General features: G+C 42.0%; 1 protein-coding gene across 2 annotated transcripts in view; it reads right to left on the bottom strand.

The window, feature by feature from the left end:
* Positions 1–8,800: 8,800 nt before the first annotated feature.
* usp36 (ubiquitin specific peptidase 36) overlaps positions 8,801–21,651 on the bottom strand; it is an 86,418-nt gene continuing 73,567 nt past the window's right edge. For both annotated transcript variants that reach the window (XM_068058348.1, XM_068058347.1), the window contains exons 19-21: positions 17,877–17,992; positions 14,196–14,318; positions 8,801–12,497 (exon numbers count right to left, since the gene is read on the bottom strand). In XM_068058348.1, coding sequence (XP_067914449.1) covers positions 14,199–14,318; positions 17,877–17,992 — 236 coding nt within the window. In that variant the 3' untranslated portion in view covers positions 8,801–12,497; positions 14,196–14,198. The remainder of the gene's footprint in view (positions 12,498–14,195; positions 14,319–17,876; positions 17,993–21,651) is intronic.

Below are 21,651 nucleotides of genomic sequence, written 5' to 3'. Positions count from 1 at the left end.
ACCTTTGAAATGTAGACACTATTGTAGGAAATTTAAACTCATACATCCATGGGTCAACTAACAAGAAATCAGGATGAAACGGGATTGTTACTTTTTTTTTTGCAGTAACAGAATTCCAAATTACACAAATTGCCCATCCGCATTTGTAAATTAACTGAGGAGACTGGAAATTGTAAGCATTTCCTTCACCAGAATGTTTTCAAATTACTTTATTAAATATGGATTTTCTCCTTCAAAAAGAACAGCTACACCATACGTTCCTCCCTGGTCAGGAGCTAAAATGTACAATTGCATAACAGCTGGATGCAAAAATGGCCCAGGCAATTTGCTACTTAACTTGTTTTTTTCCCCAAATGGGGCTACCAGAGATCCATTCAATACTTCCAAACAGAAGAATTCAGCTTGTGGGAATTGTAGATGTGAACATTGAAGCTACCATTCGATTGTACATCAACCCACTACACCAGACAACCCTTCTACTGCCTTACAAATACAATTTTTTTTTTTAAACTGATGTTTTAGTCACATTTGTATTTGTAACGAGTAGCATCTTAGGAATAAAACATTTTTCATTACTTCCTTCTGCCAATAAAGCTCGAACACAAAGTTTAAAAATATACAGCTTCTGAATAGCACTTTTAAACAAGTCTCAAAGCTACAGTTTATATTCAGTGGAGAATCCTACTCCATGTCTGTGTACCTGAGTTACCTTGACTTACCTATGAAGAAAAAAAAACTTACATTTTTAATCGAGCCTTTTATAACCACAGGATGCCCCAACACGCTTTATAACCAATTAAATACTTTTGAAGTGTAGTCACTTGTAATGTTGTAATGTAGGAAACGCACTTGTTCACGGCAAGCTCCCAAACAGCAATGCGATAAATGATCATGTGATGTTGACTGAGGGATAAATACTGACCAGTACACTGGGGATAACTCCCCTGCTCTTCTCTGAAATAATGCCATGGGTTCTTTTACATCCACCCAAGCACAGATGGCGCCTCTGTTTAATGTCTCATCTGAAAGACGACACCTCCGACGGTGCAGCACTCCCTCAGTACTGCATCGGAGCGTCAACCTAGACTTTTGTGCTCAAGTCTTGGACTGAGACTTGAACCCACAACTTTCAGACTCATGAGGCGAGAGTACTATCCACTATAATACACAAAACATTGTTATGACCAGGTGAGAAAGGTGTCTAGGGTTTTTTTTTTTTTATAAACTGTCTTCACCTGGTCTTATTGTAACAGGGTTTAATTTTAAACACACTGTTTTGAGCTCCCCCTTTGTGAATCCACATTCACAGTTTTCCAATTATAAGAAATGAGCATAAACAGGCTTTCTTCAGTTTAAAGAAAACAAATGAAATTTATTAAACCTTAAACTCTAATATGGTCAACACCCATGGATATACGATGCGCCCATGCTAGCATGCACACGCAATACACACATGCAAATATGGAGACAGAAAAATAAAGTAATAAGTTTGAGGCAATCTCTGAAGAGGGATTTTTACTGTGCTTCGAACTCGCTGTAATCCTTGATTGTAGGTAGTCTTGCTTTTCGTTGGGGCCCAGCATTCTTCTTAAACCTTGTTCACTGTAGGAGACTTTCTCAGTGCTCATATGTCTTTAATGGTTTCCGATGTTGGTGTCAGCAAGATGAGAGCAGGCAGGCAGGGAGGTCTCATCAGTCCAGGAGAAAAGTGCTTTCTGATTTCTTTCCCTGTTGGAAGTTCAAATTTTAAAAAAACTCCGTCAGTCATGTGACTAAAACTGGTCTGACCACTTCTTCTGTGTATTGGGGAAGCAACGACTGGGTCCCCTTGTTCCAACACTGTCTGTTACTCTGCAAATGTCTTTCCAGTCAGGGGCTTGAAATTTTAAGCTTTAATGTTCATGCGACAAAATAGTGTATGCCTCATCCTTGGCAGGTGGGAGGGTTTGCCTGACATGTTTTCTGATACCACTCAGTTGGCTAACCCAGCAGAGCCTAACTACAGGGTGATCAGTAGTTTACCTGGCTATAAACTGCAACCAATTTGCTCTTCGGACATTCTTCTGTGTAGGCCTTGCTTTCTTCTTGATGGTCATTTTACTTTTATTGTGGGAGGTTGTTCTCAAGAGTGTTACGACCAGGTGAGAAGAGTGTCTGGGGATCCCTCTCAGCCTTCATCCGGTCTTACTGTAACAGGGTTTCATTTTAAACACACCATGTTATGAGCTTCCCCTTGGTGAATCCTTGTTCACGGCTTTCCAATTATAAAGCAATGAGCACAAGCAGGCTCTTAGGTTTAAAGAAGAAAAGTGAAACTTTATTGAACTTAAAAGCTCTAATTCGGTTAACACCTACGGATGCACGGCACACCCACGCTCGCATGCAAATGCAATACACACATGCAGATAGGGACAGAAAAGATAAAGTGGAAAGGTTTGAGGAAATATTGGAAGAGTTTGTTACGGTTCTTCGAGCTCACTGTAGAGTCCTTTTGTAGGTTGATTTTGCTTTTCGTTGGGGCCCAGTATTCTTCTCAAACCATGTTCACTGTAGAAGACTTTTCTCTCTTGGGGTTCACGTGTCCTCAGTGGGTTTCAGTTCCGTGAGAAAGAGATGGAAGCAAACAGGAGGAGAGGAGGTCTTTCCAATCCAGGAGCACAGGGCTTTCTGCCTTCAAACACTGTCTCTCCAATTTAACACTCCGTTCAAACACTGCAACAGCCAGTTGGTCATGTGACTAAACTGGTCCAACCACACCTGCTGTGTGTGTTGGGTGCAGCGGATAGCTCTTTTTTTCCCCCCAACACTGTCTGCGAATATGTCCTTCCAGCCAGGGGCTTGGCAACCCTTTGTTACAGGCCTTCCTCCTAAATTTGAAATTTAATGTCCATGGGGCAAAATTAATGTGCCTCATTCTTGGCAAGTGGGGGCCTGCATGACAAGAGTCATCAAGATGCTTCACAGAAAGTTACATCTTACTTACTGTTTTTATTACACTGCAATTCAAAAGATCAAGGGTAAACAAGCAGCTGGATTTTCACTTTAAAAAGGAACAGGAATGAAATCAGAGGATGTGTTGAGTTACGGCATTTGACAAATCAATATGCACTGAGCAGTATCACCATCTTCTGGCAGCAAGGTAGTACTGCAAGGAAAATTCTGACCAAGTTTTAAATATGGTATAAAAATACAGATTTCCAGCAGTATTTTGCTTTTATTTTAAATATGGTAAATGCCCCTTCACTTACTTGCTTAAAACCTAATTCTTTTCTAACCTTTGCCAGTTCTGATGAAAGGTCACAGACCTGAAACGTTAACTCTGCTTCTCTCTCCACAGATGCTGCCTGACCTGCTGAGTATTTCCAGCATTTTGTTTTTGTTTCAGATTTACAGCATCTGCAGTATTTTGCTTTTAATTTAAATATAGTAATGTTCCTTTAAAGTGGAGAGAAAGTGAAATCTTTCATCCACCCCCTTCCCCGCACCCCTTCCACCTACTGAACATTAGAAAACCAGGAAGGCAGTCAATGAATAATCCAATCCATGCAATGTCTGCAACCTAAAGTTATACTGAAGTTTATTATCCCGACTTGGAACTATATTGCCGTTCCTTCACCGTCACTGGGTCAATATCCTGGAACTCCCTTCCTAACAGCACTGGTGGTGTACCTACACCCCAAGGACTACAGCGGTTTAAGGCGGCAGCTCACCATCACATTTTCAAGGGCAATTAGGGATGGGCAATAAATGCTGGCCTAGCCAGCAACGCCCACATACCCCGAACAAATAAATAAAAAACTGAAACAGTATTTTAGCCACTCACTTGTCTGTATTACAATCTTTTCAAATATAAAATATTCTTAACAGAGGGCGAAGAACACATACACCTCACAGGCTGACAACAAAAATCGCACAAGATGTTAAGACCATTAGTAAATGAAGAGTGGGAAGAACAGGTTTAAAATCAACATTGAAAGCCAATAACTTGGACACTAATGGCAAAATCTGACCTGTGTCTGGCAAAACTGGGTTACTACCTGAAAAACAGAATGAATGTACCAAGGTCTGGCTATTGCTATAAGTATTTCAAGAGAACAATAATTGGGGTTTGCAAATCAACGGCAATGAATAGAACTGCACATTCGTCCACAAAAATAAACTTAAAAACATTCTTATTCAAAGCTTTCAGAAAATGGGAGGCATTATTTTCTTTTAAATGAGGGGAAAAAAGCAAGACACAAATGAACAAAACCCACTGATTTGAATATTTGAGCATGAAGCACATATAAACCACTTGTTTAGCAGTTATTATTCAAGCAGGAAAAGAAACCAATAAGAGTTCCAGTTGACAATTAGCTTCACTGAGTCACCACTTCCTACGTACCTCAGTTTTCCTCTCATTATTTTGTTCCTTTATTCTTATTTAATTAACATTTCTTGAATATGCTGAAATACTCCAAAAATTGCATCACCGGTCAGCCAAGATACAGCAATAAAGAAATTTGCAACACAGATTTCAACATATTGGATGTTGACACAATTAAGAAAGCAGACAATGGATAACTTCTGTAGCCCAGAAAAGTTAGCCATATGCACCACTGCCCTCCAAATTAGTGGCCAGAGTTTATCTCAGACAAAATTCCTGACAATTTGAGGTTAATTAATTCATAAAATTAGGAACAGAAATATAACTAAGACTGCAAACAGCATTTTAATATTCATAACTTCAATGTAGGCACGAGAAAAATAAACATGTAGGGCAATGGGGATAGAGCGAGGAAACGAGACTGACTGGATCACTCTACAGAGAGTCGGCATGGACTCAATGGGCTGAATGGCTGCCTTCTATACCATTATGACTATGACATGAAATTTTAAAATCATTCACAGGATATGGACATCGCTAGCAAGGCCAGGATTTACTGCCCCTCCTTAATTGTCCTCGAGAAGGGGGTGATGAGTTGTCTCTTTGAACCGCTGCAGTCCGTGTAATGTAGGTACTTGCAGAGTGTTATTAAGGAGCAAGTACCAGGATTTTGATGCAGCAACGATGAAGGAACAGCAATACGTGCCCAAGTCAGGGTGGCGTGTGACCTGGAGGGGAACTTGGAGACGATTACATACAATGTACAGCACAGAAACAGGGTATTGGTCCAACTGGACTATATTCAGTGTTTATGTTCCACACAAGCCTCCTCCCACCCTCCTTCATCTAATCTCATCTGCTTTATTTACCGTTCCTTTTTCACTAATGCCCATATCTAATTTCCCCTTAAAAGGTATGCTATTCACCTCAACTACTCCAAGTAGTAGCAAACTCCATATCTAACTACTCCTTGCAGAAAGAGCTTTTTCCTGAATTGGCCTGATTAAACCCTCTGTACCTGCTCCCCTTGTTTTTCCAGGTTGTGGAGGTTGCAGTTTTGGGTGATGTTAAAAGGAAAGTTTGAAAACTCATGGAAGTATAGTACTTTTATGAAATTTAAAGACAGTTCCCTGATGAATTACTAATCTAGTATATTTTGAATAAGATGAGTGATAAAGGAGAGATGCAGTAGATCACATTATCTGAACAAGATTGTTTAAGAGTTCTGCAATACAAGCGGTAATGAGCACGCAACAGCCAGTGATGAATTCCTCTCTAATGCATAGCTACCCATGGCATTGTGACACATCAGGAATTCAAATCTGACAATTTTAAGGAAGTATCCTTCTCTCAGTGACAACAATTTATTTCTGTTGGGAAGAGTCAGAAGTTGAAAATCTGTTTAAAAAGATATATCTGAGAGGGCTATCTTCTGGAAACAAGACTTTCTGAATAGCAAAGAGTTGTAGGTTCACCATTCAAAAATACAGACTGGGGTTCTGTGGTCTCAACTACTAGAAACCACTGTGGCAAACTGCTTGACCAGCTGGTGAATTAAGCAGGACAAATTTTTATTTTCCACAATGTGCTGCTCTACCAATCTGACCATGTGCCAAGTCTCCAGTAAAACTTTACAAAGAAAAATTTGCTTTGTGCACATCTTGTAATGTTCTCTGTCCGCAGCAGGACATACTTTCCAAAAGCTAGTGTGTTAAAGAGCTAAATTGCTAGTTAGACTGTTATGTTCGGCCTATTGAGGTTGCTAGAAAGGCAAAATCATCTTATATTTATGACAGTTACAGGATTGCCAATTCTTCACCTTTTAAAAAGCAAACAATAAGCTAATCTTAATACTGTATGTATTAAATGCTGCACGTTAATAAAAGCATTTTTCTTGATCATTTCAGTGATCTAAAGAGCAATATTTAATCAACTATAACATCTAGCATATTAAATAGCTTCAATTTTAACTAAGATTTAAGCTAACATTAGATATTTAAAACAATTCAACTTTTCTTTTAAAACTTTGTAATAACCAGTCTACCAGTCTCTGGTGTCAACTGGCCTGAATTTCAGTTCAAATTTTATGGGAAGGAAAAAGTGCACTAATTTTCATGCATGCTGATCTCCATTTCTAAACTATTTCTGTAGATGTTATTTCTAAACTATAGGTTTTGGTTTGTTCTCTGCAAGATATGTTCAATGTCAAAACAGCAGCAGACTACCAAATTAGTGGTGCAATTTCAAATACACTATTAAAGTAATGAAGGATGTAGGCAGGTTGGGGATAAAGCATGCATCAGCTATCATAACAAATGGTTTGACGTCATTAAAAAGAAAAGTGGACAAAATACATGAAATCTGTATAAATGTGCATATATTTTATCCATGTCACAAAGACAGACAACACTATTGCACACATTTTCCAGAGATACTTTATCAATAAAAGGCAGATGGCAAAACACTATGCCAAGACTGAACAGTTAACCAGAAGGAAGAAACCTTCAGACTAGAAACAATGTTCAAAACCATCAAGATTACATGAGGCAAATCAGAATACTAAAATAGATATATATTGTAGATAATTCACAATGACAGTTATATGATCAAAGCTTGAAACCCTGAAACTGTGCCCTATATTAACTGCATTGATATTAGTCGATTGCTTGACCCATATATATTTTAAATATAATAAATCTTTTTTTTTTAAATAACTACTGGCAATTCACAGCCGCCACTCCAAACGGCCTTCAATATGGGACATGGGTCAGAGGGGATGGAAACCATGACATCAACATAAAAATATATTATTACAAACTTTCCATTCTGAGCTTATTGGAAGCACAGGATATTCTATACTAATTCTGATACTAGATCAGGATTTTCTATATAGTACAGAACCCAATACCAAAACTAAGATTGCAGTTTGGGTACTTTATAAAGAGATAAATCAATCTCTGCTCAACAGGTCAGAACAAGATGTAGTAACATTTTCAATACAAATATGAGAACATTGTGTGATGATGACACCCAATCCTGGATTTTGCACTCCAAGTGTTGAGTAACGTCTGTACAAAGACTTGAAATAAATTTGTCGAGAAAACGATTATGCTTTCTTTAATTTTGTACTACCACGTTTGCAAAGTTACATCACTTCAGCATTTGAGTGTGCTCAGGGGTGTGGGAAGAGAAATGCATTTTAGTTTTATATTTATTATTTTTCCAAAATGGGAACTATATGGGGAGATTTTAATGGCAACAGAAACCACCTTTATCTTGAGCTGTGCTCTTGGTTATCAGAAGCTTAAAAAAAATTACAAATTACAACTTGAACACTATGACTAAATCTAATTTTTGAAATGAAATGTAATCCCTAGTTTTAAAAATGTAACTTTAGACCCAACAATGTTCTTTGAAGGAGCTGGGTTGCTCGTAGTTCTCCCTCCTGCACTCGGACTCCCGACATTTGAGGAATTAGGCAAATAACTTACAATATGTATTCTGTTTGAAAGAGCACAATTCCAACTCAGGTATTTAATATACTTGTTACAGTAACAGAGGGCAAGTCAACCAACAATGCTCACCATATCCAATTCAGTTGTGTTTATGCTTGCTTTAATTTGAGGCACAGAAACCCTCAGCATAAAGCAATATTGTACAAGTGTACCAAAAGCAAAATATGCAGCTCATATAGCATGTTCATCTGATACAAACATACTAAAAAAGTCTGTTTCCACGGTGTATCTGGCACACTCTGTCACTGTTGCAAAAACAAACTTTAGAAAAGAATCATTTCATGCTGGGTTCTTTTGACCTGGAGCCAGAAATTTACATGCTGTTACAACTCCTCTTAATTGACAGGCTGCTACAATTCCCTCGCTTTGGCTGCTTGGACAGCTCTCTGCAGGAAATGTTAAAATCGTGGTCTTAAAGGGGAAGGGCTGTTAAACACAGCTGCACATTAGCACAGCAACAATGCCATGGGTGTCCAATGAGACCTGGTTGGGGGCGGGGGGGGGGGTGGGTTCATGTGCATCGATCTTTGAAGGTGACAGGTCAGATCGAGAGTGTAATTAGCAAAGCACGTGTGATCTTGGGCTTCATAAGAGGTGTTGAGTACAAAAACAGGAATGTTTGCAGAACCCTCAAACCTCTGGTTTGGCCAATTCTGATCACACTTTAGGAAGGATTGGAGAGTAGTTGATAGGGTGCTGTGGGGATTTACCAGAATGGTTCCCAGGATGAAGGATTTTAGCTACCAGGTTAGGTTGGAGAAGCTGGGGTTGTTCTGCTTGGAGCAAAGAAAGTTGAGGGGAGATCGGATAGTGGTGTGCAAGATTGACAACTTTAGATTGACGAAGAAAAGCTGTTCTCAGCTGATGATACAAAGATTAGGAGACAACAGATAAGATTTTGGGCAAGAGATAAGAGATATGGGTGGGGGAGGGAGAGGAAGAACTTTAAAAAAAAACGTAGCAAGTGGTAATGACCTGGAACTTGCTGCCTACGAGGGTGGTGGTGATCAATGATTTCAAACAGAAATTGGAAAGGCACTTGAGGGAAATAAACTTGCAGGGCAACAGGGACAGAATGGGAGAAAATGGGACTAACTGGATTGCTCTAAAGAGAGCCAGCATGGACTTGATGGGCCAAATGGCTGCCTTCTGTGCCATAAGTGACTAACAATAAGTATTCTCTTTAAACCAATGTCTTGGGAAACCATATTAGCATGATCATAGCTCTCTTCACCCTCCAAACTACTGCTTCTGCTAGCTGAAAATTAAACAAATTGTTAAAAAAAAGCACTCGACTCTGGGAATTTAGACTTGACCTTCAAAAGTAAGCAAAAGGGTGCAGGCTTGGGGAGAAACACAGCTTCAGCCCCAGCTATTATTTTAGAAAATAGTTCAGAATCAATTTCTGGTCCCAGATCACAATTTTCACAGCAATTTTCAACTCAATGTTTGGACGCACATACATAAAATTGAATGGTCAGAACATAATTATAAATTTATGAAAGCCTAACTAACCCACGGCTCAGTCTTCCATTTGCCAAGGCTGTTGCTCATGACCTCCCAGAGGATCCCTGCTTCAATCAGGTCACAGCACTAGCCATAAAAATGAATGGAAATGCCTCAAGTATTCCCCATCATTTAACAAATTTCTCCACACTCCAGCCACCCAATATAAAACTAAAAAGAACTTAAAATGATTTTTTGAACTTCAACATAAGTGACTGACAGCTTTCTACATGGTGAACCACAACATGCAGTTAGTAATGGCAGACAGATCAACCCTTATAACTTAACTCAGTCCTAAAATTAATACTAACAATTGATATGTGAAGCAACAGGGTATTGCATACCAAAAGATGAAAACCCTCCTAATCCATACACGATAATCACAACTGGATTGTGAAGGTTTTCATCCAAGTAATGTCCTCAGTAGCTAGACATGTGTGAATAATTTCACCTCTGCTGTAAACCAAACCATTGATATTTTAATTTATAGGAGGACGACCATGTGTAAATGGTAACCACATAGCAAAGTATTAACTAGCAAATTTATATGGGTAAGCTTGTGGTATGATTTTAAGTAATTCCATTTACCAATTCTACTGAGAATGCAACAGTTAAATATTAAAATATATAACTTGATGGTGTAATTACTACTAAAATCACAAATCTATATACTGAAAAACTTGCTGGTTTCCTAACTGAATTTAACTGAAGCACAAGACGATTATCAAAGACCCAAGTTAACCATGGAATATCTCCTTCGTAACTTTAGTTGCAACAGAGGCATCAGATTACCACTGAGCACTAAGTGAATTAATATGAAATTATGTCACAGAATCAAAGAAAGCAAAACACATTCAATGACCAGCAGACATTGTTTTTTTCCCAAATGTTGGAATGATATACCTCAGAAATTGCAATCGAGTTAAATTGATATCAGCAAAGCTCAATAATAGTTCTGTAGCTGCAAGTGTATTTCTTACAAAACTAATTAACCAGATAAATCTCATTTCACAAGTCACTTCAGCAAATACTGTAAACGTAAATTACATTCCATTGAACTGAACTCAATATGTTGTTCAAACAATAAGATTGGCAGATTTCTTATTGTGTTTTGGGAGTTCTGAGCAACATTCAGTCCTTTCAATACAGTTTAAACGAGATACAAACTGGGCTGGTACTCAAATTGGTAACTTTTTAACAATACATTTTTACAAACAAAATGTAAACTCTTGATAATTCAACCATTAGAAAATACACTTTTCCACAGGAAAGTTGTTTTTGATTCTAGCTACACCCTTTCCTAATATTAACATATTTCACATCTCATATTTTCTGTTTATAACCAACATCTTAAAGCACCTAAGGATCTAGTTAATTACACTAGCATTTTTTTTACAGGAATTTATTGTTCAATGAAGGTCATGTCTTGGTTTTAAGAGCTGAAGGTTTGAAGCAAACAAAAGGGAAGGCAAATTCTAAATTGATGCTTTATAAAGCAACAAGTTCTGCACACACTCAATAAATCACCGATTTAACATATGCAGTTTTAATATGTATTGACAACCTTCAGTGTCTGGTTTCATCTCAGAGTACTAATGCTGCACACTGTTTCAGTACAACAGTACTCTGCTGGGAAAAATAATGAGTACCTTTAGTAATGAATATACAGATTAGAAAAGTATGATTGAATGAAATTGGAACTATCCTAATACACAGGCTGGGAAATAAAAGTTTGTCAGGGGGGAATAAATTCCCCCAAACAGTAATGTTTGGAAAAGTTAATTTTCTAAGCAACTAATCTTGACATTCAGAACATTTATTTTCCAGGGAACAAGTTTGAATAAAGACAGAACACCTTTTTTGGTACCTAATAGAATATTTCTTTCTTAATATTGTGCAAATGGAAACCAAAAGCATAACAAAGGAATATCAATGCTGAGCATTTCATACAAAAATGCAATTTTGACTCAAACTCTTAAAATGCTGCATTTTAATTTGCAGCCAATTGTCTTCTACTCTCAAAAGCTGTACTGAATGATGAAAATGTTTCAGTTCCATTTTATAGGCACTTCATTGGAAAATGCCAAACTGACTTGATACATTGCATTAAATAAAGTGACATGGCAGACTAATCTAACAATAAGCTAAATGGTCAACTGGGACACCTTCTGGAAAGGGGGTAGGGGCAAGGCAATTATCTTGCACTGTTTAAGAATGGTATGTGTATTGGTGACATCCAAAAATCAGCGATTCCAATTGAACAAGAGAGAGCGAATATATTTGTTCTGCCTCCCATTGAGCAAGAGAAAAGGAAAGAAAGATAGGAAGGAAAAATATGGCAGCCAGGGTGAAAATATATTTTTGCCAACTAGAGATACTTAGGTAAACCTAAACGTAGTTAGGCGCAAGCGATGGATTAACAAACCTAGGTCTACATTCAATGCTGTATATAAAACTATTCAACTAAACAAAATTTGGGAAAATGCCAGTTAACAGAAACAGGTAACAATGCAGAACTTCCACAAAGCAGGGCATTGGTTTATTACCTCATATTTGATCATGAGATGAATCTGAACGTATTTATAATCAAATGGGAAAATTTCCATTGACCAACCAACTGGTCAAAATGCACACCACCACCTTTGGCAAGCACATTTTCACTGAATATCATGACTAGTTGCTACAATGTAACATAGGACTTCCGTTTTCATACCTCCAAGGGCAAGAGAAAATGTATATAGTGGCAATGCGATTCTACAATATGTCACATAAACCAGAAACAACCTAACACACTGCATTTCCATGGAGCTCTGAAACCAGTGTTTGGTTTTTTTTGGACGTGATAAGTTTCATAAAATTACAGACATTTATTCCAGACTCGACTGCAGACCCTCTGTTCACAGCTGGTTTAATCTCATGTTACAGCTGTTACTACTATTGAATCTCTTCTCCAAACATCTTAATTTGGGTTTGTAGCCAACATGAACTGCTTCAGCATCAGTCTTAATGTTCAAACCAATAACAGACACTGAACATAGGTCCACATTGCTTAACAGCTTTCTGCACCTCTTCTTCCAGTGGGCATCTTGAACTAAGTGAAGTCAGTTTTCCTGTGCAAAAGTAAGTGAAACTATTAAGGATATAAACAAAACATTACACGTATTTTGATGTTAATTTGAAACAACTGTTTTCTTAAATATCCTAAACACCCTTTCTGTTAACTATTAAATTTAACTAGCTTGTGCAATGCACTCTTCTGAAGTTTTATAGACATCATGAATAACCAACTTAGATGGTTAAAAAAGCATCACCTCATTTCAAATCTTTTAAATACAGAAATAATGTATTGAGATGTGATCCAGTTTTAGCAAACTGCATGAAAATTGCAAAAATATACTAATTTGAACAAAATTAGTTATTTGCTGTAGTTTATTTATATTTAGTAAAACTAATGAGTTATTTTTAACTTTTCTGATAATTAATACATCAGAAAATTCTTGAGAATGTTTATTTAAATATAAAAATGTACACAAAAGTCAACTACACAGACATCTGGAATTTAAGCATTAAACTTAATGACTTGTAAACCATTTATAAAAGGAGGAAAGCAAATCCACATGCACTCTCAACTTCAAATGATAAATATTGTAGAATTTTACAATTAATACAGCAATACCAAATCCCATGGAGAAACATGCTGAGAGTTAAAGGGCAACTTCAATAGCAATTCCAGGATTTTGAGCCTGGGTGGGAGGGGAGACATGGGCAAAAAAAAAAAAGGGACGAGGGAGCACAACCTATTTCCAAGAATTTGGAGTGGGGCGCACTCCTATGCTCCCTCTTCTGCCTGGGCAAGGAGAAAGACACATCGTTATCACAGAAACCAATTTCTAGGGAGGGGGACTGAATAGTGCAAATACTCTCTTGCACCTGCATACCCTGGATTCGACTACACTCCTTTTCTCTGTGGGCTCCAAAAGTGTGTGAAATCAATTTGGATAACTTCAATCCATTAACTGGTACATTCCATAGTACTAATCGGCCCACAATTACTCAGACAGAAAAATTGCTCTGTGGGAAGTGGGAAAATTCATAGTGAATAACTGAGGCAACAACTTACATTTATAAAGCACCTTTAACATCATCAAACATCCCAAGATGCTTTGCAGGAGCTTTATCAAAACATTTTGACACTGAGCCATATAAAGTAATTTAGGACAGGCAACCAAAAGGTTGGTCAAAGAGGTAGGTGTTAAGGAGCATCTTAAAAAGGAGAGACACAGAGGTTTAGGGAGAGAATTAGAGTTTAGGGCCCGGACAGTTGAAGGCATAACCGCCAATGGTGGAGTGATAGAACGGGACGGGGCGGGGCGGGGCGGGGCGGGGGGAGAATGCGCAAGAGGCCTAAATTGAAGGAGCAGAGATCTTAAGAGGGTTTTAGGGCTGAAGCACATTACAGAAATAAAGGAAGGGTGATGCCATGGAGGGATTCGGAAACGATTAGAATTTTGGAAAAAAAAACCGAGGTGAGGCCAGTCTGGGAGCCAACATATGGCAGCGAGCACAAGGGTGATATGTGAATGAAATTTGTTGCATTAGGATATGCGCAAAGTTTGGATATCTCAAGTTTACAGGGACATAATGTGGAGGCTGTATGGAAGGAGCTTTACTCCCTCAACTTGCTACACCCAGGCCATAAATCGCTGATAGGAACGCTACCACTGGAACAATGCTCCATTAATTGTCTTCCCTTAGCTGTAATAAAGCACAGTGCTGGTGAAACAACATTACTACATGATAATACTTACACTTCAAAATCTGGAAAACTTTCCCGAGTGAGTGGTAGACCAAAAATTCCTTCGGTTCTGCATTTTCTGGAAAGCATTAAAGCTTCTTTTCCTCTCTCTTTTAAATTTCTTCATTTTTTTAACCTAAAAATACAACATGTCAGCTGTGACCTAAGCCTCACTAATTCCTTTTGTAAAACCAAACTAAGAAATTTGCATCATTATCTGTAAATCAACAAACAACCTCCAGAGTAGCCTGCTGGAAACTGGACCCAACACATGGAAATTTACATTCAAATTCTTACTGCACTGCAGCCCATTGCCAACACATTCGCAAGCACGGCAAACAGTATTAATAATAGAGAATTAAAGCTTTTGAGGTTCTTGGTAGAGAAAGTTTGAGATGGCTCCTGCCCACTCTCCAAAAATGATTTCCCCTCTTCTGAATGTCTTGACCCCTGCACTAGGATATAGCTATACAGGCAGCAAATCAGCCGCTGGTACCTTACCCACGTGGTATGCTTCACACATGAAGAGCAAAGGCTGGTTATCTGTAACATTATAATAAGCTTAACCCCATCCTCACCTAACAAACTTGCACATTCAACTCTAGCACAGGGTCACTGAATAGTGATCTAGAACAGAATCCCTTCTGATGCGTTAATACTGCTGTCCCAAACAAGATCCACTAACTGTGGAGACTGAAGATATTGAACCTCGATAGTCCTGGTCTCGACTGGTCACAGCCAGAAACTTTGCCTCAGCCAATTGGAATAGCTGCTCCCATTTCCATTAACTAGAAGATGCAGAAGTTGTTCAGCAAACTATGGCAGCAAGTGTGTGACAACAAAGACCTCCGCAAGTCAACAAAAGTCAGAGTGTACAGAGCAGTGGTTATCACCACACTCCTGTACTGCAGAGAGACTTGGACTGTGCATCAGCGACACATAAGAGCGCTAGAGAAATTCCATCAGCAATGCTTCCACCGCATCCTCAGGATTCAATGGGAGGGCCGAACAAACACGAATGGCCTTCTTGAAGCCAGCTTAACAAGCAATCAGGCAAAACTCCTGCAAATCAACTTCAATGGACTGGACACTGTGTCCGGATGGCCGAAAACCATTACCCCCACCAACTCCCAAATGGCCAGCGTTCCAGGGGAGAACAAAGAAAACACTTCAAAGATATTCTGAAGCTCTCTTTGACATGTGGCAGCATTGACATTGATGACTGGGAGGAGCTCGCTACCAATTGTTTGAAATGGTGACAACTTGTCCATCAAGCTGCATCACACTTTGAGTCCAAACGCCTTAATGATGAGGCAGAGCGGTGGCAGAAAAGTAAAGAAATAAAAAGCAGCAAATGCTGCACTCTGGATCCCACTACTGCGTGGGACGTCCTGCCCCACGTGCCCAAAGATCTGTGGGTCGAGAATCGGCCGGTTCAGTCACATGAAGACTCATGGCAGAAACTCGCGACTCTGAGCAGACATCACCCTCGAATCGAGGGACAGGCAACAACAGTTCAGCATTTGTACATTAGTATTACACAGTATAATTTCAGGACCATATGGGCGGCACAGTGGCGCAGTGGTTAGCACCGCAGCCTCACAGCTCCAGCGACCCGGGTTCAGTTCTGGGTACTGCCTGTGCGGAGTTTGCAAGTTCTCCCTGTGTCTGCGTGGGTTTCCGCCGGGTGCTACGGTTTCCTCCCACCTCCAAAAGACTTGCAGGTTGATAGGTAAATTGGCCATTGTAAATTGCCCCTAGTGTAGGTAGGTGGTAGGAGAATGGTGGGGATGTGGTAGAGAATATGAGATTAATGTAGGATTAGTATAAATGGGTGGTTGTTGGTCGGCACAGACTCGGTGGGCCGAAGGGCCTGTTTCAGTGCTGTATCTCTAAATAAATAAAATAAAATAAAATTTATCAAGTCGGATTTTACGAGTTAGAGTGTCATTATGGCACAGAAGGCAGCCATTTGGCCCATCGAGTCCATGCCAGCTTTCTGTCGAGAAATCCAATCAATCCCATTTCCCTGGTTTATTCCCATAGACCAGCAAGTTTATATCCCTCAAGTGTCCATTCAATTTCCTTTTGAAATCAATCATCTCCTCTTCCACCAGCCTCATGGCTCATTACCATTCGCTGAGCAAGAAGTTCTTCTCACATCCCTCCTGCATCTCCCGCCCGAAATCTTCAATCTGTGTCCCCAAGTCTTTGTACCATCAGCTCATCCGAACAATTTTTCTTGGTCTTCTTTATCTAAACCGGTCATAATTTTGTACACTTCTATCAAATCTCCCCGGAGTCTCCATTGCTCCAAGAACAACCCTGGTGGGATTTCCACCCCTCTGAGGCAGGAAGTTCTGCCTCCAAGACCACCGAAGGCGGTGCAGACTGCTGGGACAGCACCCAGCATGGGCAGCAAGAGGGACACTGACCTGGAAACAAGCTAAGTTTCTGGGGCCTCGCCGGGGACAATCGGCCGGGCCCTGGCGAGGCAAGGGGGGTTGGGTGGGGAGTGTTGTGTAGTGGGGGCAGGCGGGATATTCTCCGTGGAGCACAGGGCGCCTGATCAAGAGGGCCCTCCAACCGCAAGGCCTCCTGGGGGACCTTAGCCGTCCCCAGTAAAATATCAGTGGTGGCGGGAGGAGGCCCTTAAGTGGTAGTTAATTGGCCACTTAAGGACCTGGATTGGCCTGGGGCTGGCAGAGCATTTCTCGCCACCGCCCCTCGTAAGTAGCAGCAGGGGTGGGAAGGCATGGGAAAGGCCCCCCGCCACGTCCCAGTCAATTTTACGACCCCCTCCCTCCCCGCCACCAGCCCGCTCCTGCCGGTTTTGGCAAGGGGGTGGCGGGGAGATAAAATTCCAGCCCACATTTTTGGAACCAGAATCTTGAAACTTCAGGGGCAACTTGCACTGGTTTAAATGTAAAGAGAGAGATTAATTTTCAAAAATAATCGTGTACATACATCAGCAGTGTCCATCCAACTTTTCGGGCAGTGCGCCACAACCAAACAGACTATGCATGATTAAATTACTTTTTGAGCTTGACAGCAGAAGAAACACACACATTGGGTCTCAGGCAAGAGATAGAATCATTAGTGGTTACAGAGCCCAGTGTTTACGGAGAAGAGATTCTGGAGACGGTACATAAAACCAGAGGTTAGGTTTGACCTTCTATGGTCTATTAGGAGGGTGCTGCTGTAAGCAGGCTTAGCACTGCACCTTTTTAAGAGGTTCTGAATTGCTCCAGGATGAGATGTCCAAGGCCCAAGTGCAACCACGTTGCTCCCACTTCCAGCAGAGTGAGACACTGAGTGAGATGAGCACCGTGAACAAAAGGCATTCACCTCTGGAACACTTACTTCCGTATTCCATGATATCCCAGGTCCTAAATGAAGGGTGAAAAGGAGTACTGCAGGAAGCAATAGTTTTAAAGTGTGCCTGCTGCATTTTCTCTCATTCCCTGGCAAAAGATTAGCTGTTTCAATTGAAGAGTTTCTTGCAGTAATTTTTCTTTTAAATATCAGGAGCTACTCCACAAGCCAATCCAGCCCACATTTCAGGGGTGCGACACCCTGGTTAGATTAGACAAAGTCAAAATTCTCAAACATTTAATTTATATACAGTATTATGAAATTTCAATGGTATGTACTTGAATTTAATTAAGTAAATAAAATGCTCAAGACCTCTTACCTTCCCTTTGTCAAATTCTTCATCCCATTCATCAACGACATATTCATATTTTGCCTGTTTTGTGTCACATACAGCATCTTGACTGACAGCCGACACTGCCCCATCCCATGTCAGCACTAAAAACAAAACGTTGGCAATAGGAGGACCAGGATTCAGAACCCTAGAGTGATTATATCTTTAAAAAACCTCAACATTTCAATAAAAAGGTTAATCACTTTAGTCTTGAGCATTTAAAATTTCTACAGATCAATGGGAAGAATGTCAGTTCTAAATAAACACTCTCAAGTCATGCCTATAAAATATACGTACTGACTTGTTAACTCTCAATTAGCTAGTTGGAAAATAAATGTGCGACCAACTTAACCAAAGAAGCCACAAGAAAGTGATAATTCAGCACCTTATCCTGTAGGATTTTGAGAAGGGCACAAAATGTCATCAGAAATCACAACACGAGGTGAATTGTATTTGGCCAAAACCATTGAGTTCAGACAACGGGCTGAATTCAGTATGGCCTTCTAGAGCGGGAATGGAGGTGTGGGGGGAGCCTGAGAATAGCATTGGACGAGTCCGCTCGGAAATCCAGCATCCCGATGTTGGTTCCGGATTTGGTCAGTGGATGGAAAGCACCAAGGCGGGCTCACTGCCCCTATGCGACGGGAGTGTAATTTAAATTGGAGAACAGTTAGTTTTAATACATTAGCATGTAATTGTAAGCCACTCAATGGAGGGCTTGGAATTAAGTGGACGATGGGTGGCCCTCAAGTGCATTCGGAACCCCAGCCGTTGAAAGCTGGCAGCGAGGAGAGGTCTCAGTGTCATGACGGGTAGGCAGCCAAATCCAGCACTACATAGGGGAAAAGAGGGGAGTGGAGGTCATTGTTGGTTTACAGTGCCGTGTTCTCTGCATGGGTGGGTTTGGGCTTGGGTGGCAGTACTGGGCAAGCAGGGGTCTCGGGTGTTGTGCAAGGAGGTGCTGGGTGTCGGGTGTTATGGGGGGGGTTGGGCTTAGTTTCAGATGGCAGTATTGGGGGGAGAGGTTCGGATGCCCACACTGCTGGGTGAGAGGGTCAGTTATCAGCAAGGGAGGGCATAGAGGGCCCTTAGGGAGTCTGCCAGGAGAAGCAGCAAAGGGAAAGTTACCAAGACAGATTCGTATCTGCAAGGACAGCGCTCAAGAGGCCTATTGGTCACCTGGCATGGGTCTCAATACACCCTGTATTGTGGGACGGCCGTGGCATGATGCAGCGCCTCTGAGGGAGGGCCAGGCGGCAGCTGTGCCTGCTTGTGAAGCTCCACAACAACAGCAACAGCAGCCAGCCATGGCAAGAAAGGCCCACTTGCACCAAAGTTTTTTTTTTAACTGGACTGGAGTCAGCTACCTCCAAAATGTCTGAGTGGCATTGCCAGCAAAGATTCAGCCTCTCCAAGGAGGCAGTCACCGACTTATGCGCCATGCTACAGGGCGATTTATGACTTACGGGATTTGGTGGGGACCCTATGCCCATGGCATTGAAAATCACCATGGCATTTAACTTTTACACTTCTGGATCACCAGAGATTTGCTGAGAACACGTGGAGTCACTCAGGCAGCAGTCCATGGCTTCATCAAGGAGGTGACCAATGCCCTGTTCAACAGGGCTGGCGGCTACGTGCGCTACCAGACCAACCCTGATTGTCAGGCTGAGAGCGCCGGCACATTCGGGGCCTTCACTGGATTTACCCAGGTGCTTGGGTGCAGTCGATGAAGGTTCCAATGGACCAGCAGCCACCTTAATCAACAGGAAGGGCTTTCATTCCATCAATGTTCAACTGGTCTGCAACCACAGAATGCATTTCCTGCAGGTGTGTGCCTGCTTCCTGAGAAGCAGCCACAACGCCTACATACTTTGGCAATCCCAGGCGCTGCAACTTTTCAGGTCCCTTGCTCGCCTTCAGGGATAGATTCTCGGCGACAAAAGCTATCCATTGAAGACACGGCTACAGACGCCTTTGAGGAACCCTGGCACTGCAGCAGAGGAGAGGTACAGCACTTGCCACGGCTGCATCCGAGTGACCATCGAGCTGGCCATTGGACTGCTGAAGATGAGATTCCGTTGCCTGGATTGATCCGGTAGAATCCTGCTATATGTCCCAGCAAAGGTCACGCATAACGTGTTGGTCTGCTGTGCTCGACATAATCTAGCACTGCAGAGCAGGAAGGTCTTGCATGAAGAGGATATGATTGATCGCCACTCTACTGACAAGGAGGAAGCGGAGGAGAGTGATGAGCAGGCAGCACTGGATATTGAAGCCCTTGAGTGATGGGCCAAGGAGGCAAGAGACAGTCTCACGCTTAACCGCTTCCAGCCACCATGATGGCATCTGAGTAAAATCAATAAAGACTCACTTCAATGCATGCAGTCTGCTGCCTCCTTGCTATGCCTTCCGTGCCTAGCGCCCAGCGGAACCACACGCTATGGCCCATGGGAGATGCGATTCAAATGAGGGCTGTGCCTACATTGGCATCCACTAGGGGAAAGGAGAAGTCAGCAGCTCACACTAAAGGCATGACAGAATAATCCTTTCCACAACAGAAGGCAATTTCAAAACTTTATAAAGAGAAAACAAATGTCAAACATCTGTGAAACCCCAAGTGTCTCTACATGGTTTTCTTTATACGTTTCAGAGTGCTTCGACCAAGGCATGCCCCAGCACTAGCAGCTGGGCTGGAGACAGGCTGCTGATCAGGCTGCTCCTTGACCAGTGATGACTTCGGCTGCTGTCCTCTGGCTGCCTGAGGGTTACCTGCACAGATGCAGGATTCTCCTCAGGCGTTGCGGCTAGTGGAGCCGGGCTCACTGGCGGAGAGGCTGAGGAATCACTGTCCATACTCGGACCACTCTAAGGGGAGCCCCCAGCTGTGGAGGTCAGCCTCTTCTCCTCCCTTTTGAGGCTCACTTGAACCTCCCTGCTGACCAGAGTAGGATGATGAGCTGGAGACGACTCCAGGGGCCTTGTCCTTCTCTTGCCTTGCCAATGCTGCATCAAGCTCATGGCCAAAGCGATGGTGTGCAGGTCTGTGCGCATTTGAGATCTGACTCTCCACGAGGGACACCAACATCTTGAAGAAGCAAGCCATGCGTTCACACGCCTGAGAGATGGCAGCACTCATGAGATGCATAGATTCTTCCATCATCCGCTCATGGCTGTGCATGGCCTCTGGCATCACCACCAGATGTCGTCTTACACCTCTCTAACTCCAGTGTGCCCTGTGCAGTCAACCCCAGAGGCTGGGACTCAGCATAGGCCTGGCCACCCACAGTTCCCCAGTGCCTCTGTAGTGCCTCCCTCCTCGCCACGTACCCACATGCAAACTCCACAAGGAGAGTGGTATGGAGCACTCAACTCGGCAGAACGAAGGCAATTGTTAACTCTCTTCCTGCACTGGACCCATGTCCAGGGGTTGTTGGGGGGTGGTGACCCCATGGCTGCTGACCTCCTCAGAGATCTCCGTCCAGGCTGGCTTGGGTCAGGCGGGAGGGTCTCTTGTTGCCATTCCTGGGGAAGAGAACCTCCTGCCTTTTCCTTGCAGCTTGGAGGAGAATCTGCAGGGAGGCATCACTAAATCGTGGGGCCACCTGTCCTGCCTCGGACATGGTCCCAGTTCTATCAGGCTCTGTTCTGACGACTGGAAGTCCTGGTGCAGCAGGGCCCAGGACTACAGGCAACAGCTACATAAGGGCTGCAGGGGGGTCCAGCAGTTCAACGTACCAAAGGGCTCTAGCAGCACTCCACA

The sequence above is a fragment of the Heterodontus francisci genome, chromosome 26 (assembly GCF_036365525.1).
Source record: "Heterodontus francisci isolate sHetFra1 chromosome 26, sHetFra1.hap1, whole genome shotgun sequence".
NCBI lineage: Eukaryota > Metazoa > Chordata > Chondrichthyes > Heterodontiformes > Heterodontidae > Heterodontus > Heterodontus francisci.
The sequence above is the reverse complement of the archived record's forward strand: the minus strand, read 5'-3'. Positions and strand labels throughout refer to the sequence as shown.